The sequence below is a fragment of the Leptonotus elevatus genome, chromosome 2 (genome assembly GCF_054856555.1).
Source record: "Leptonotus elevatus isolate MCC_2025b chromosome 2, RoL_Lele_1.0, whole genome shotgun sequence".
Lineage (NCBI taxonomy): Eukaryota > Metazoa > Chordata > Actinopteri > Syngnathiformes > Syngnathidae > Leptonotus > Leptonotus elevatus.
Genome location: NC_141240.1, coordinates 38,895,977 through 38,912,545, shown reverse-complemented (window position 1 = coordinate 38,912,545; position 16,569 = coordinate 38,895,977). Strand labels below are relative to the sequence as shown.

General features: G+C 39.4%; 2 protein-coding genes across 4 annotated transcripts in view; both read right to left on the bottom strand.

Annotated features, from left to right (window-relative positions):
- Positions 1-74: 74 nt before the first annotated feature.
- LOC147179958 (ribose-phosphate pyrophosphokinase 2) lies at positions 75-8,535 on the bottom strand. The gene is made up of 7 exons (XM_086069349.1): positions 8,223-8,535; positions 4,950-5,133; positions 3,612-3,710; positions 3,151-3,275; positions 2,860-3,033; positions 2,630-2,789; positions 75-753 (listed from the first exon to the last, which is right to left on the bottom strand). Exons 1-7 carry the CDS (start codon positions 8,342-8,344, stop codon positions 661-663), a joined length of 957 nt encoding a protein of 318 aa, XP_085925475.1. The 5' UTR covers positions 8,345-8,535; the 3' UTR covers positions 75-660.
- Positions 8,536-11,065: 2,530 nt separating this feature from the next.
- The window catches only part of LOC147179957 (histone deacetylase 4-like), a 62,288-nt gene continuing 56,784 nt past the window's right edge, over positions 11,066-16,569 (bottom strand). For all 3 annotated transcript variants that reach the window (XM_086068986.1, XM_086068987.1, XM_086068985.1), the window contains 4 exons: positions 15,569-15,702; positions 15,355-15,439; positions 14,308-14,455; positions 11,066-13,075 (listed from right to left, as the gene is read on the bottom strand). In XM_086068986.1, the coding sequence (XP_085925112.1) occupies positions 13,036-13,075; positions 14,308-14,455; positions 15,355-15,439; positions 15,569-15,702 (407 nt within the window). In that variant the 3' untranslated portion in view covers positions 11,066-13,035. The remainder of the gene's footprint in view (positions 13,076-14,307; positions 14,456-15,354; positions 15,440-15,568; positions 15,703-16,569) is intronic.

Here is a 16,569-nt window from a genome sequence, read left to right as displayed (position 1 = left end):
CATCCCTTATGTAGTGTATGAATGAAGATGAAGAAACAGATCTGAGCACAGTAATAAAAAGGTGGACAAGAACATGTTTGGAAAGCTATTGTCAAAGTTTTATTGTCAAAAGATGCTGCTTGACAGACGGTACAAAAAAGAAAAAGGAAAAAAAAAAAGAAGACCCATAGCTGTTAAAAATAACGCAAAAAAAACTCTCTGTCATGGCTTGAATTGTGTTTCAAGCTATCTCTGGGTGGATTTTAGGTCGATCCTGTAGATTCCTTGACCTTTTTTTTTTTTTTTTTTTTTAGCATTTCAATATACTTTGTGGGTTGTTTCAGTCAAAGTCAGACTAACTGTGGTTTTCAGCAACAGCTGATGTGAATACTAGTAAAGGTGCATGTTACCATATTTTTTTCTGTTCAATTTATTTTGGATAAAAGGAGTGGAAGAGGAAACGCTTCATTCAAAGTTAAGTACAGGACATGAATCAGAGCAAGAGTGGGGCTGGGGTCTCTCTTTCCATCTCCTGCATGAAAACATTCAAATTGGATGCAGGCGAGACCTTTTTCATCCAAACCACCTGACATGTAGGAGGAGCCTTTTGGTAAGAGGTGCGGCCGACGGTTCCGATGGAGAGGACAGAGCGGCAAAAGGGACCCCATGCCCCACGCGCCTTTACAAGGGGACGTGACTGAAGAGGTAGGACACGGATTCGCCGTTGTGGGTTCTCCTGATGGCCTCTGCCAGGATCATGGAAATGTCGATGACCTAAAAGATAGGACGGACGCATTGTCAACACGGACGATACTTGAAAACTAAAAATGGGAATGTCATGACAACAACGGTTTCATCATTGCTTGTCATTTAGTCGTGTTTTTACATCAACATACCTGCACGTCCAGTAGATTTATACAAAATCAAATTATATGCAAGCCATTTATTTTGAAGAGTAATCCTCTGAGATGCAATTAAAATCATATGAAAGTATTTGGATCATAGCTGGTGATATATGTGTAGCGTAAACAACTTTAACAACACAAACATTAGTCATGAAGAATTTGTTGGAGGCATAAGTTCACAAGTATGCACGCAATAAAATACACAAACGGAGGTAACGACCATTCACGGCTCAGCTCGCAAATGTCACATGACCAAACGCAGGAAACCGGTGAGCCGTGATTGGTCGTTACCTGAGAAACTGTGATGCCATTGTCAGTTGACAGCAAGCAGGCAAAATGGCCGCCCGTTGAGATGAATCAAACGGGTGGGTTTTGCGGTTTCATTCACATTCCACAACGCAATACTAATCACTAGGGGTGTCAGACGAATAACATTTTTAATCGTAATTAATCGCATGATTTCAATCGTTAACTATCTGTTGTAAATGTACAATAAAATATTTTTTCTAAGTTTCATACTCTTGTTAACATAAAAATGGAAAAAGGGTTAAATAAAAATTAATATGGCTGCATCTTTTAGTCATTGATACAGAAATGTCATAATAATTCATAAAATTTTATCAAAATTAAAAAGTTGTACTGTAAAAAACAATTCGTATCTTGGGGTCTTGTTCACGAGTGAGGGTAGGTTAGAGCGGGAGATCGACCGATACAGCGTCCGCATCACTGCAGACGCTGCACCGGTCCGTTGTGGTGAAGAAGGAGCTGAGCCGAAAGGCAAAGCTCTCGATTTACCGGTCGATCTACGTTCCTGTCCTCACCTATGGTCACGAGCTGTGGGTCGTGACCGAAAGAACAAGATCCCGGATACAAGCGGCCGAAATGAGTTTCCTCCCTTAGAGATAGGGTGAGAAGCTCGGTCATTCGGGAGGGACTCAGCGTCGAGACGCTACTCCTCCACGTTGAGAGGAACCAGTTGAGGTGGCTGGGGCATCTGGTACGGATGCCTCCTGGGCGCCTCCCTGGGGAGGTGTTCCGGGCATGTCCTACCGGCAGGAGGCCCCGGGGACGACCCAAGACACGCTGGAGAGACTACGTCTCACGGCTGGCTTGGGAACGCCTTGGGATCCCATCGGAGGAGCTGGCTGAAGCGGCTGGGGAGAAGGAAGTCTGGGCTTCCCTGCTAAAGCTGCTGCCCCCGCGACCCGACCCCGGATAAGCGGAATTGAAGACGGAACGGAAAAAGAGTATGAAAACCTAAAAATATATATATATATATTGTACATATAGAATAGATATAAAATTTGTGATTAATCTTGAGTTTAAATAATTAAGTAATCAAACAAAAAAGAAAATATTTTAAAATTAGGGGCATCAGATGATTACATTTTTTATTGTAATTAATTGCATGAGTTCAATAGTTAACTCACAATTAATCACACATTTTACATGTGTTCTAAACGTACAACACATTTTGTTCCTAGGTTTTCATACTCTAGTTAACAAAAGTGGAAAAAAATGTGAAACTAATAGAAATAGTTCAAATGAATTTTTGACGTCTATAGCCGTCAATGGCAGTGAATTAGTTAATGTAACATTTACAATAATGTTATAATTTTAATCAATTATAATAAATGCAATGATAGCAAAAAAAAAGGTTTTTTTTTTGCGTTCCGGTTTTCGGCCAAGCGTTTCTCATTTTCGGTTTTGGCCAAAAACGTTCATTAGTGTGTGTCGATAGTCACCTGTATTTTTGGACACGCCTTCATCTTCTCCTCCTGCGGGATCGTGTTGGTCACCACCACCGCCTCAAACGGAGCGTTGTTGATACGCGAGATGGCGGGGCCCGAGAAAATGCCATGCGTGAGGATGGCGTAGACTTTCACGGCGCCCGCGTCGATCAACCTGAAGCGCGACGACGCCAATGTCAGGAAACGGACACTCAAAAAACAAGACGCGCCGCTGTGATACCGACTTGTCGGCGGCATGGCAGATGGTACCGCAGGTGTCGGCCATGTCGTCCACCAGGATGGCCACGCGGTCCTTGACGTCGCCCACCAGCACCATGCGGTCCACTTCGTTGGCCTTCTTCCTCTCTTTGTGGATGAGGGCGAAGTCCACGTTGAGCCGGTCCGCGATGGAGGTCACGCTGAATGAATTGCAATCAAATCATTGTTTTCCAGAATTCCGCACTTTGATGCTGTGGCATGAGATTTTTCTCATGTAAAAATGTGGTCCATTAACTTGGCACCGTTGAGCATCTTACCGCTTTGCACCACCAGCGTCAGGAGAAACAATGATGCAGTTTTTCCATTCTGGGATATTTTCCCGTATCCACTGCAGAACAGCCGGCTCTGCATACAGATTGTCCACAGCGATGTCGAAAAAGCCCTTTAGGGACAAAGACAGACGTCATTTAGGGACTTGTCTTTTTAAAATAAAAAATTCATCAACTGCACTTAACTCCAGCCATTTTCACTGAAACACCAACAACGTAGATGATATTTAGCGTTAGCATTCGGCTAGTGGACTGAAAGATACGCTGTGGATGTTTGACATACACAATGTGTATTTATTTTTTGTTCAGTTTGACAGTAAACTTCAACTGTGAGTTATTTTGTCAACAATTGTTCATTATTTGCCAAACTACACAATTGTATAGATATTTTTTGGGGGGGAGAACACGACCCGCGAGTAAACACGTGGACGTCGAGCTCCTGCACTCACCTGGATTTGTGAGGCGTGGAGGTCCATGGTGATGATGTGGTCGGCGCCGGCCACCGACAGCATGTTTGCCACCAGCTTGGCTGATATGGGCGCTCGGCTCTGGGATAAGCATGTCGCGTTCACAAGTCGAGTCAAGCGAGGGAGGGGGAAATACACACATTCAAGACAACATTCACGGGACGCTTTTCCTGCCGGAGGATGCATCATAGTGCGGACGATTATTCAGACATTCTTACTTTAGCATACACGTATGCTGCGGATTTCATTTTTATCTCTCTCTAAACTGGAAGTGTGGGTTTTGTTTGCAAAGCACTAAAACGGGTGCTGGTGATGCTGAGCCGTCAACTCATGAAGACTCACTCACTCTGAAGGGCTGAAGGATTTTGAAAAATAGTCGAATTATTTTTCAAAGGTCATCTTCCCATGTATTTTTTTTTTTTAAACAAACAACTAATAAATGGATCTATTAAAAAAACAATCAGATTTATTATTGCAACCTTTGCCATCTGAAAAAAATTGCCATGTATTTAGGGCTGCTCGATTCTAAAGAAAATATTAATCACGATTATTTTGTTAATGATTAAAATCACGATTAGGACAATCATTTATTTTTTGTTTAAGCGTAAAAATTATTAAGACAAATAAAATTATTTGAAACACTATAATTGTGCATGTTCCTTTTGGATGAAACAAACTGTATTCAATTAGTTATTTAAAGGTGCAAATGTATGAATTGAATCAAACAACCAACACATTTTTTATTCATAATCCTTTTTTTACGATTATGCTGATTTTGTAATTGTGGAGTGTAACAATTGAAATTGTAATTTAATTTTGATTAATTGCACAGCCCTAATTCTATTTAAATTACATTTGTGTATTATGAATTACGGAGCAGCAAAATTCACCAGTTTTTATCCATCACAGAGGGCGGCCATTTTGCTACTTGCTGTGAACTGAAAATGACATCACAGTTACCCAGTTAACGACCAATCGCAGCTCACCCGTTTTCTGAGTTTGGTCATGTGACAGTCGCGAGCTGAGCCATGATTGGTCATTACCTGAGCGACTGTGATGTCATTCTCAGTCAACAGCAAGTGGCAAAATGGCCGCCTCTGCACATATAACATATTACTGTAAATATATATTTTTACTTCAATTCCGCTTTAACTTGTTTTTTTTTATTATTACTAGATTATTCCTTCATTCAATCATCAATACCAGTAACATGCAGTGAATTGCATTATTAGACCAAAATGTGAAATTGTTTGCATTGATTCGCAATGACCTAGTCAATTAGTGATTAAAATGCCAATCCCAATTAAAAGCTCCGCCTACCTTGTCCTTCTTGTCCTGCCGGGCGTAAGGGAAGCAGGGGATGACGGCAGTGACGCGAGATGACGAGGCAATTTTGCAGGCGTTAATCATAATCAGCAGCTCCATGAGATTGTCGTTAATCTCGCCACACCCGCTCTGCACGATGTACACGTCCTCGCCGCGTACGCTCTCCCCAATCTCCACACTGTTGATACAAATTATGCACATTGCAACTTTTAGGCTGAATGGTTTAGAAATTTGATCCAAAATATGGGGAAACATCATTCTTGAACTAGCTTTGATGACTTCATCCTCTGAATATTTTAAAAGATAAAAGGATAAAATGTTTGCATTATTAAACAACAATACATATTACAATAGAGAGCATGTGAGGTGCAAGTCTTTTTTTGACCACTTGGGGGTCACCATCCTATGGTTCTACATTGCAGTACCTGTGACTTTGATTGGCTTTAAAAGGCGGGGCCTCGCCTGGTGGTGAGTGACGTGTGCGTCAGCGAATTAAAGTGCAGTTAGCTGTTAGCGCAGAGTAGCGACTGGCTGTTAAGATGGCTAACTGTTAACCCGTCAGCGTGTTGAGTGACCGGGCGTCTCTTGTGGGCTACCCACGCTAGCGTATGAATGTGTTCATTACATGTCTGTCACTATCAAACATTTTTCAAATCGATTATTTCACAGGAAAATTGAATAATTGCTAGAGATAGACCGATAGTTTTTTTTTCCCCAGAGCCGATACAGATACCAATTATTAGTAGCCAAGGAAGCTGATAACCGATATTTGGAGCCAATATTAATTTTTTGTAAAAAAAAGTGGGGGAAATATTGACGGCATTTATTTTAATACAAATGCTAATCTTGACTTTGTTGTAGCATGTTTATTGAACAATTTTTCTGACTTTTTTTTCATGTTAAACAATAGACATCCTTTTACATTTCTAACAAAATGTTCAGGAGCTCCCAGGGTTATCAGTATGTCTTAAAAAGTTAAATGGAACAATAAATACCATAGCTCTCTATAGTAAATAGAAAAATCGAGAAAACTTTCACATTTCTTTTTTCACACTTCTAGTTTTAATGGTTCATAAGATTCCCAGTGTCAGCAGCATCTCTTATAAAGCTAACAAAAAAATGAAATAAATAGTTCCCTGAGATCAAAATCGTTTTAGATTCATTTTTTATCAGCCATCAGATTTATAAAAAATTTAATAAAAAAAAAAACAGGCCGATACAGATATTTGTCAAAATAACAAATATTGGCACCAATAATCGGCCCAGGTCTATCCCTAATAACTGCACAGTTTGATGATAAAGACGGACTAGTCTGTCACCCTGGAGTGGATTATTTCAATTTCTATTATATATACAACGTATATATGATTAAGACAATAATTTATTTTTTGTACAAAACAAAAATATGTTTAAATGGATGAAACAAAATGTATGCAATTGGTTATTTTAAAATGTAAAAAATGTTCAAATGTATAAATCTAAACAACTAAAAAAATTGTATTAATCTTTTTTTTTACGATTATGCTGATTTTGTAATTGTGGAGAGTAATTGAAATAGTAATTGAATTTTGATTAATTGCACAATCCAAAAGAAAAAAGTTTCGCCAAATCAAAACCCAGCATCTTGGAAGGGATTCCATTTTTCCTTCGAGTTTCCACTGCATTCAAATTAAACTCCACAATTGTTCATCATTTGCATTATGTCCACAGACACTTGCCGACTCCGCATAGAGCGAGACATAACCTGCTGGACGGATACCTGTCGAACAAGTCTGCGGCACACACAGCAATGCAGTACAGTGAAGGCAGAAGGGACAGCATGTGTGTGAAACATTCCTGTTTAGGACATGGCGCTCGGGACTCGGGCCAACTTGGCCTCAGCCATGTGATCATTGACCCCTGATTACTTTCACGCTCACACACTGAAATTGAACCGTTTCCACCGAATCTATCCTCAAGATGTTCGTTTCGCTCGAGCGGAAGATCGCAAGGGGTGAACATGGTCCAATTAAATGTCTCTGCGACTGGGAAACTGCAACAAAAGTCGAATCGTGTTGTTAAACCAAGCCACGTGTTACTGCAGTGCAGACCTTGACCGGCAACGATCAGCTGGCAAAAGCTTGTGTGGGAGCTGCGAAGAGAAGTGTAAACTTCTCACCTCCTTTCAGTTTGAGGGTGTGAGAAAAATCATTGTTTTAAATGCGCGTCACCCAAACAGCACAGTTCCCAAACTGAAAACCACAGAAACACAAGATAATCACCAGTTCTTTAGCGTAACCCCTTTGTTTTTGGGTGGTTTTAATAAGGTGGGACGTTACAAAGTACACATAATTTGTTTCTTAAGACTAGGGCTGTGCAATTAATTGAAATTCACTTACAATTAAAAATCGGAGCATTTTCAAGAGTTTCGCTCAGTTGTTGTCATTTGCAAGTCTATGCAAATTGATAAATGAGGGAAACTGTTTGGTGTGCTGATCTGTGACAGGTATTGTAAATAATTGACGGTAAAAACGAAATCTTACTTTTGTACTTGAACTTTAAATAGGAGCTAATTAGACTCCAGTCTCTCACCAATAAAATTGTATATGTGAGCTTGCTGTTGCTGATGCAATTAACGGTTGTTGTTGTCGTCATTGTTAGCCAATGTAGAGCTCAAATGACAATATTTAATGCAATTAAGTCGCTACTTATTATGATAATTGTAGCAAAGGACTAGCTAGCTATTAAATGGCGCGCGAAGAATATGTTCCATCCCGTCACAACAATGTGTTCGTAGTTCAGAGTTCAGACTCGCCGTGGGCAAACACACCTTTGTATCAAAAACAATTAAATAATCTTTAGTACGACCATTCGGTCATTCCGCAATATCGTGTCGACGGTCAATTTAACTTTGCGAACATTTTGGCCCAACTGCTGTGCCTCCATATTGGAACGGGAACGAGCTAGCTAGCATGGTTAGCAAGCACGCACGCGCTATTACGTTGTAATTCACAAGGACGGGAGTTTATTTAGCGAGTATGATACAAGTGGGATTTAAAAATAATGCCGCTGGACTAATTCACATTAGCGAACGAAAAGGAAAATGCCGTGTCCGATAATGGATACACCAACATTAGCTTGCTAAACTGGTGTGTTTACATGAGGCTAGCTGGTCACGTGTGAACACCATCGTAAACTATTGTTAGCTTCGAGCTAACGTTCCGAGCAGGAAAATCGTGGCCATCCATCCATCCACTCCAAATTGTCAGAGAGCCTGAAAATACTCGCCATGTCTCCTGGTTGCTGAACTTCTTGGTTATCACTTTGCCCAAATCCAGTCCCAGCCGATCCGCCACTTTCTGGGACAGGTCATGGTGAGAGCTTCCGCTGAAAAGGACGATGTTCGGCATGTTGCAGAAAGTGGTGGGGAAAACAAGGAGAAAGTTACAGCGGGTCTCCCCGCCGAAAAAGTCGAGCTAATGGAAGCTTCTGCTAATGTTGCATTGCAGTGCTGCAGCACCGAGGGTCGACGGCAGAGAGAGGGGAGATCTCGCATGGGTGAACGCATACTGGAAGGAAGTGGCCTGCCCTCATTGGACGCCAAATCTTCTGCTACAGGGCGTCAACGCAAACTTTCAACGCCCAAATTCGCTTCTTAAAATCGACGCCTTCTTAAAATATTCGCCAAAGTCATTTTTTTTCCAACAGGAAACACACGCACACAAAAATGAACCATTTGCATCACGAGGTGATGATTTTTTTTTGGGGGGGGGGGGGGCAAAAAATAATATTTTTTGCAAATAAATGACTTTGGCAATTACTTCAAGGTGGTGTTGAAATGTAAAAAAAAAAAAAAAAAACTCCCTACACTCCAACATATGTGCAATTCACACGGATGGCAAAAGTATTTACTTTTTCTTTTGTTTTCTTTTTAATATTAGCCTCTAACAAAACACGCAGATAAGTTCCAAGACTGATGTCGCAAAGATAGATTTCTAATACAAACTTGACTTTTCCCTCTTAAATGTACCGGGCCAGACGAGCAATCAGCACATTCACAATTGCCCCATTTGTTCCTGTTCGGAGCGTGAGATGAAGCATGAGTTGTTCACAATGCCCTGAGCATCTGACACTTCCTTACCAAGATACATCTTCATCTTGGAGGACACCTCTTTCCCTAACTCAATTGGTCATCAATGTTTTGAAGATGTAGATGATATCAAGATGGCCATGAAAGGGAAGAGGACAAAGTGTAGTTTAAAAAATATATATATCTTAAGTGACAATCCTGAAACGTTTCTGACACACACAGTGACTATTTCCACCTTCCGCTGTATAGGGTGCAACAGCGCATCTTTGAGTTATATGGTAAGAAAACGTGCTATAAAAGGTCAAACCAGTCCTTCAAATTTTAATTAGAAATCAAACAGAAGCATTCTTGACCAGATGCAATTGTTGGTCACCTGATAGTTCTTGCGTCTTGACACTCTTGTGTTACAGAATCTCATAATTTGATTTTCCACTTAGGATGGTCAGCTGAGCTTTTATGCCCCTCACGTGTCACATCATCTCTATCATGTGCCAGGAATCCGCTGCTGTTATTCATATACGGATGATGGCTACATAAGAGTACGTTTAAAATAATGTAAGCCACACAGTTATTGAATGATTATTGATGTTAAGTTGGACTGAGCAAACATGGACTTTACAAGATTTTCCAAGGTTGCTCCAGACAGCTAATCTGAAGTCACATTCCAAACACAGGCAGAAAAAAAACACAAAATCAATTTGCTCTCATGGACGTCAAAACAACCCCCGATCTTTAGCTTGCCGTTGACGACTTTCACCAAAGAACAAATATAATTATAATATATATATACATATTTAAAAAAATTATATATAAATATATATATATATTTATATATATATTTAAAAAATATATAAATATATTTTTATATATATATATAAAATATATATATATATATTTAAAAAATATATATTTATATTTATATATATATATATAAAATATATATATATATATATATATAAATATATTTAAAAAATATATATATATATTATGAGTTTGTTCTTTGGTGAAAGTCGTCAATGGCAAGCTAAAGATCAGGGGTTGTTTTGACATCAATGAGCGCAAATTGAGTTTGTGTTTTTTGTTCAATTTTGTGTATTTATCATTTATTCAATCTATTTTTATTTTAGTTTATTATATTTTAAATGTATTTACGTTTTTACAATTTCAGTCTGTACATTTTGTTATTTAAACTACATCTTTAATATTTTCTTTCCAATGTTTGACATCATCTGGTATTACCGTTATTGATGTTTCTGAGCGACAATTAAAAGCGTTTCTTTTTAACTACAAAACACTTGTGCGGACATTGGATCACTTTACACAAACAACCAAAGATACTGATATTTTTCAGAAATATATTTTATAGATGTCAGAGATGAAACGTCCAAAGCGTAGGTCCCCAAGAAATAACATTTTTCATCGTTAGAGACATAGACAGCAAACAAAAAATAACTTCTTTCCCATTTACATGTAAACCAAGAATTGCTCTTGAGCCACAGTGGTTATTTGTAGGACTGGCCGAGGTGGGTGTGACAATCAAATGTCCTCCTCCAAACCATTTCCCAATCAAAAGCGCAGCATTACTTCAGCGTCAACAGTGCCTGTTTAAACATCTTTGAAAGAGGAACATTCTTTGGGAGAGTCTTTCATGAACGTAGCATAGGTTTGGCAGAGCAAACACAGTCCATCTATATCCATTTTAAGTGCTGAAATCACTAGTCAGAAACAAGAAGAACCATTGCGGAGTCACTTTGGGACAAAGTCTTTTCAAATGTTTGCACACCGGATAGGAAGAAGACTGTCCCCGGCTCTCGGAACGCCGCCAGAGGTTTTTGTTTTGTTCTTCCTCTATTGTGCAAATACGTTTTTTTGTTACATAGACAAGCAGGCATGCTGACTCACAAACCATGCAAAGAGTTAAAGTTGGTGCGAGCTGGGGGTGGGGGGAAAAAAAAAAAGCGGTATTAAATGTATACAAAAACAACATAACTTGTGATTCATGTAATCAAAAAATAATAATGAAAAAATGAACCAAATGGAATGTTTTTGTTAGAAACTCACATTTTACACGTTTCAATAAGTGTGATGGTCGTCAACAGGCATTAGCACTTTCAACAGATGAAGACAATGGTGGGACAAAATAGAACAATACACTGATGACTTATGGCACCAGATAGAAATATTTAAACTACTCACGGTGTAGTGTAAGTAAGTTGCACCACTGTCAAAAAAAAAAAAAGAAAAAAAAAAGAGGCCTTCCTCTTGTGACAAAAATTGTCTTGCAATTGATTATCGCACTTTGATGTCAACCCAAAATAACACAAAACCACGGGAAGGTCGGGTCATTTCTTAAAAAAACCAAAAAAAAAACCCAAAGAGCTCGCTACATAAAATGGCCTCTGGACCTGCTCGCGGCGAGATCACAGGCATGTCACCAAAGGTAAGTGCATGTCATATACGTGCACGACAATAAAGACCACCACTTAGGCAACAAAGTGATTGACTGGATGAAGGAAAGTCCAAAGCAGTGCCGTGTGATGACTTTACATCGGAACAGTGCAGTCGATGAGTAGCTCAATACGCTGCTGCTTCTTCTTTCCTTTTCTTTTTCTACGTCCATGGAGTAACACCGTACCGTGTTACGTTCACAATATCATAGCTGTCATTAGAGTACATTTAGAAATTTTCCATATACAAATCTTCTATAAACAGTACGTTATAAATACACAATCGATGAAAAACGCAGTGGCTTGAAGAGCCGTACAAAGAAAGAAAGTCCATCCTTGCTTTTGATAAATACAAAAAAACAACAAATTCCGAGAGACGAGTTTTGAGAATGGCAGCCCTATAAACTATCCAGAAAACGGATTTAAAAAAAGAAAATAGGAGTGAAGAAATGTAAGAAATAAAATGAAGAGATGGGCGTGTAAAACTCAAACATGTCGATATGAAGAGGCCGCCGCCGCCGCGCCCTGCAAAATATACGCAATTTTATATACAAGACAAGGTAGTTGCCAGCAGGATCGCAACCATCAAATTAAAAAAGTATTTTCTTAACGTGTTGTAAAATTGTCTGTTAGATGCCGAGTCATGCTTTGGCTTTCTTTGCTTAACATTCCAAACGGGGGGGGGGGGGGGGGGGTTGTCCGCCCTCTGCTCTCATGCTTGTTCTACTAAGCCATCTTTTATTTAAAGGGAAGCTACATAAGAGTAAAAGCAGTTCATCTAATGATGTGCCTTTCCGCTGAAGCTGGCAACTACCTTTTACAGAGAATGTCCTTTTCCGCACAAAAATAGATCCATCCAAAAAGTAAAATAACTCTTCAAGAGGCTCATGGCCACGTTCCAAGTAAACATGCTGAAAGATTGTTTGCTGTATTGTCCTAATTGTCATCCCTCTCTGGCGCTGATCTCCGAGAAGGAAATCTTAAGGCAATCTTTTCCTGAACAATCGTGAAATCCAGCGGACCCTCACCAAGGCACTCCTCTTAGAACCTCTGATGAAAACGAGTGTTTGTAAGACCGAAAAGTCCACAGTGAACGCTTGTTGTCGATTCTTTTCCCGTCGCTGAGCTCGACGACAAAAAAGAAAATCCCCAGCCGTGATTTCGGTCCCTGGCGTTCATACAGTGTTGGCATCAGACGGAAGTCGTTTGGTTTCCACAAAATCCTGAACTCTCCAGCCCCCCCCCCCCCCCCCGCTTCAAAACACATAAACAAATGTTGCCACTGCCATCGTAGGGGGTGCGAAGACCAACGCAAAATCTCCAAACGAGCACCATGAAGCAACTGTTTTTGTTATTTTTTTTTTCTATTCCAGTCCTCTGTCTCCTGATTGGCTCCCTACTCTGAGGCTGAGCCCACCCCCTGTCCCTCCCTCCAATCAAGGTGGTGCTTGGTGTCGGGGGGGACTAAATGAAGGGGTCAGTCGAGACGCCTTGCTGCTCAAAGAGGTGTCCTCCGGAGAGGTCAATACTAACAGCGTGACACCGTCGCGTATCACCCCTCGTGTTACAGTGGTTCCTCCTCTTCCATTGGTTCCTCCTCTGGTCTGATGAGGAAAGAGATTACAAGAAAACTAATTAAGGCCCTCCCACATAAAAAACATAAGGCGACGATTCAAACATGAAAAAAAGGCTAAAAGGTTAAACATACTAAAGAACAAAGTATTAAGTAAAACAGTCAAATATTCTTCCTGTAATTCATAAATTTGTTGTTGTAAGGAAGCACTAAGGGACCAAAAAGGCAGATTTTAGTTATTACAGTGTTCCCTCGTTTATCGCTGGGGTTATATTCCAAAAAATAGCCACAATAGTCGCTTAAGTTCTTTTATTTTTTTTTACATTTATTATAAATGTTTTAAGGCTGAAAAAAGCCTCACCGCACACTTTATATACTTTTCTCATAGAGGCATTGACATTTTCTCACATTTCTCTTGTTTAAACACTCTCAATGTTCAAATCTTCATATATAAAAAAAATAAATAGGTACACTACTATAAAAAAATAATCCATGCAAAGTTGCACTAAAAAATCCGCAAGTGCGAGGCAGTGAAAAGCAAGTTTATTTTAGTTAACAAAAACTAACAAAAGAACAAAAAAAAAAAAAAACATTTTCGTTCACGAAAATAAAATAAAATAATAATAAAATAAAAATGAAAAACTAACTGAAACTACATTTTACATTTACAAAACTAAAACTCACACAAACACGCACCGGAACAAGGTTTGAAGTTTGAAAGTGTGTCGCACACAAGTGACGTCCAGCAGCAGCCAATAAAAAAGCACGTTCAGATGATGTCGCTCCAAGGCAACAATTTTGCGCGTTTGAATTTTGGCTCCAATGGCTCGGCTCGTCTGCTTTTTCATTCAATTCAGCTGAAATGTAACGCTAGGTAAGAAGTGATGTACTTTTTTTTTTTTTTTATTAAATCTTGCACACAAGTATTACAATTTTTTTTCAAACGAAAACGAATACAAAATAAAACTAAGCATTTTTAAAATAATTAAAACTAATAAAAACTAACAGAGCCGCCCTGATAGCTTATTAAAACTAACTCAATTTAAAAACAAAAAACACAATTCAAAACAAAGTAAAAACTAACTACAATTAAAATTTCAAAACTATAATAATCCTGGTGAAAAGTGACCCGCATTATTGCGAGAGAATATCGTACATATATTTTTTCATTATTTAATCAGTTATCTTGGTATCGATATATTCAGATCGGTCGGGCCCCAACAAAAATACGTTCCTCATCTTTCCCAGTGATGTTGCGCTCACCTGTGATCCACAGCAGATGAGTTGGCCACCGACAGCGATGCCATGGAGGCACTGACGGCCTCGGCCTCTTCTGAGTCACCTCGTTTGGTCTCCAGCAGTGAGAGGCCCAGCTGCGGCGGATGGCGACACACCGAGCGCCAGTATTTACCTGAGAGGAGGAACCACAACGGAGAGACAATGAACGACAGAAGATGCAAGGAAGTGTAACTCAAAATGGGGGTCGGGGGCACTCATGAGCTCGAAAAAATAATTTTCCACCATTTAAAAAAAAAAAAAAAGGGAGAAAACATGCCTACCTATGAGGACTGGAAACATAGTAATGTGCTACATTTACTCCACTACATTTACTTTAACGCTTTAAAAATGAATTGTACCCGCCAACATTTCTTAACAATATGTTGTATGCAGCTCCACTAGTCTAAATACAATATTCGGGTTAATATGCTTTCGTGGAATAGGAGTTAAACAGAAAAATCCAGCCGTTTTTATCTATCTCAGTGGGGCGGCCATTTTGTCACTTGCTGTCCACAGTTGCTAAGGTAACAACCAATCACAGCTCAGCTTCAGAAAACAGGTGAGGTGTGATTGGTCGTTGCCTGAGCCCTGAGCAACTGTGATGTCATCGTCAGTCGGCAGCAAGTGGCAAAATGGCCGCCCCCTGAGATGGATAAAAACGGCTGGATTTTCTTATTCCACAAATGTAATATTAATCAGAATGTCATAAGAAATGTTTACGGTTGACTGCGCCTTTAAGAAGGAACTCTATTTTCTGTTCCTTTAAGCTACATTCTGCTCACTACTTATAGTTGTATCTATTTTTACTTACACAATCTAATTGTTTTGGTTTGTCACAGACGTCTGTCTCAGTTCAATTTTCACCAATTCAACATAACCTCAAGTGATTTTTGACTCCATCTGACCAATCAGATGGTGCTAGGCAGTCACATGACCTCACATTAAGGTCAAATAACACCAGAAATCTTATCAAGAAGACAAGGAAGAGGGGGGATAAATTCCCCCCTGTAAAGGTTCCCAAAAGTTCCTTACAGTGAGTCTCGAGAACTTTCTCCAGAGAACGCACGGCATTGGGGTTGGGCCTGTCCTCGAGGACAGCCTTGGGTAGGGGGTCCAGCTGCACATGCACACACCAGAACAAAAATATGATTTCAACGTTGCAGTTCAATACTTTCCACAAGGGGGCGCACCCTCTCTGCTAGTCAATGAATCAAGTCAACAATGATTCAAAAAGCGGCCTGCTCACCTCCTGTCCCAGCAGTGCAGCGACGCAGGCCTCCGAGGCGTCACAGATGGCCGTTAGATCGTGACCCCCTTCCAGAGCCAGGACCAACCTGCCTCCGGCAAGACTCATCAGCTGGCGGGTCAGATAGCCGAAACCTTCAAGACAGTGAGTACGAGTGATTGCGGTTCAGTTTTAAAGTGCTTTGTGTGTTTTTAAGATCCAAGGGGTGGGGTTGGATTGGGTCACATGTTAATATGTTAAGTTGTTGTAATGTCTGATTAGTGTTAATTATTCTTTATTGTTATTGTATATCTCACTGTCGGTATTGTTCACAAAAAAAAAAAAAAAAAAAAAAAAAAAAGAGCATTGCGGTAAAATGAGTTTCAAATTTGGGATCTGGGTATAGGGTGTCAGGCGATTACATTTTTAATCGTAATTAAATGTATGACTTCAATAGTTAACTCACGATTAATCGCAAATTTTATATCTGTTTTAAATGTACAATAAAATGTACAATACGTTTTCATACGCTTGTTAAATAAGTCGAAAAAATGTTAATAGAAATATGGCTGCATCTTTTAGTCATTGATACAGTAATTTCATAATTCATAAAATTGAGTTAAAATTTAAAAAGATGTACTGAGATGTGTGTGATATTGATTTGTGTTGGTCATTTTTTCTGCCACTAGATGGCATAATTGCATTTTAAGACAATGACAGCTCAGTGCATTTTTTTTGTTTTCATATTAAGAGCTATCTAATCTTTAACATGAAGTAACTTGGGAAATTGTGCACAGTTTTAAAATTGTAAAATACAACTTGATCCCAGTCTCCACAAATATATGCATTATTATCAAATTTCTTACTGCTATATTTTGACGCGGGCGTGTCTGCTGCTTTGCGCCTGGAATTCCCCAAATACAGGCTTTCTAAATAAGGGGCGGTCATTAACCGGACGTAAAAAAAAGATAGTGACGTTAAATAAACTTTAAATTAACTAAAAATTAATGGACTAATTTTGA

Excerpts from the sequence above, each read along its gene's own strand:
- LOC147179958 (XM_086069349.1), bottom strand. The coding sequence starts at position 8,344 with ATGCCGAACATCGTCCTTTTCAGCGGAAGCTCTCACCATGACCTGTCC. Across the intron at positions 3,034-3,150 it reads GACGCTGGTGGTGCAAAGCG|CGTGACCTCCATCGCGGACC; the intron begins GTAAGATGCTCA and ends CAATTCATTCAG. Across the intron at positions 754-2,629 it reads AGGCGTGTCCAAAAATACAG|GTCATCGACATTTCCATGAT; the intron begins GTGACTATCGAC and ends CCTATCTTTTAG.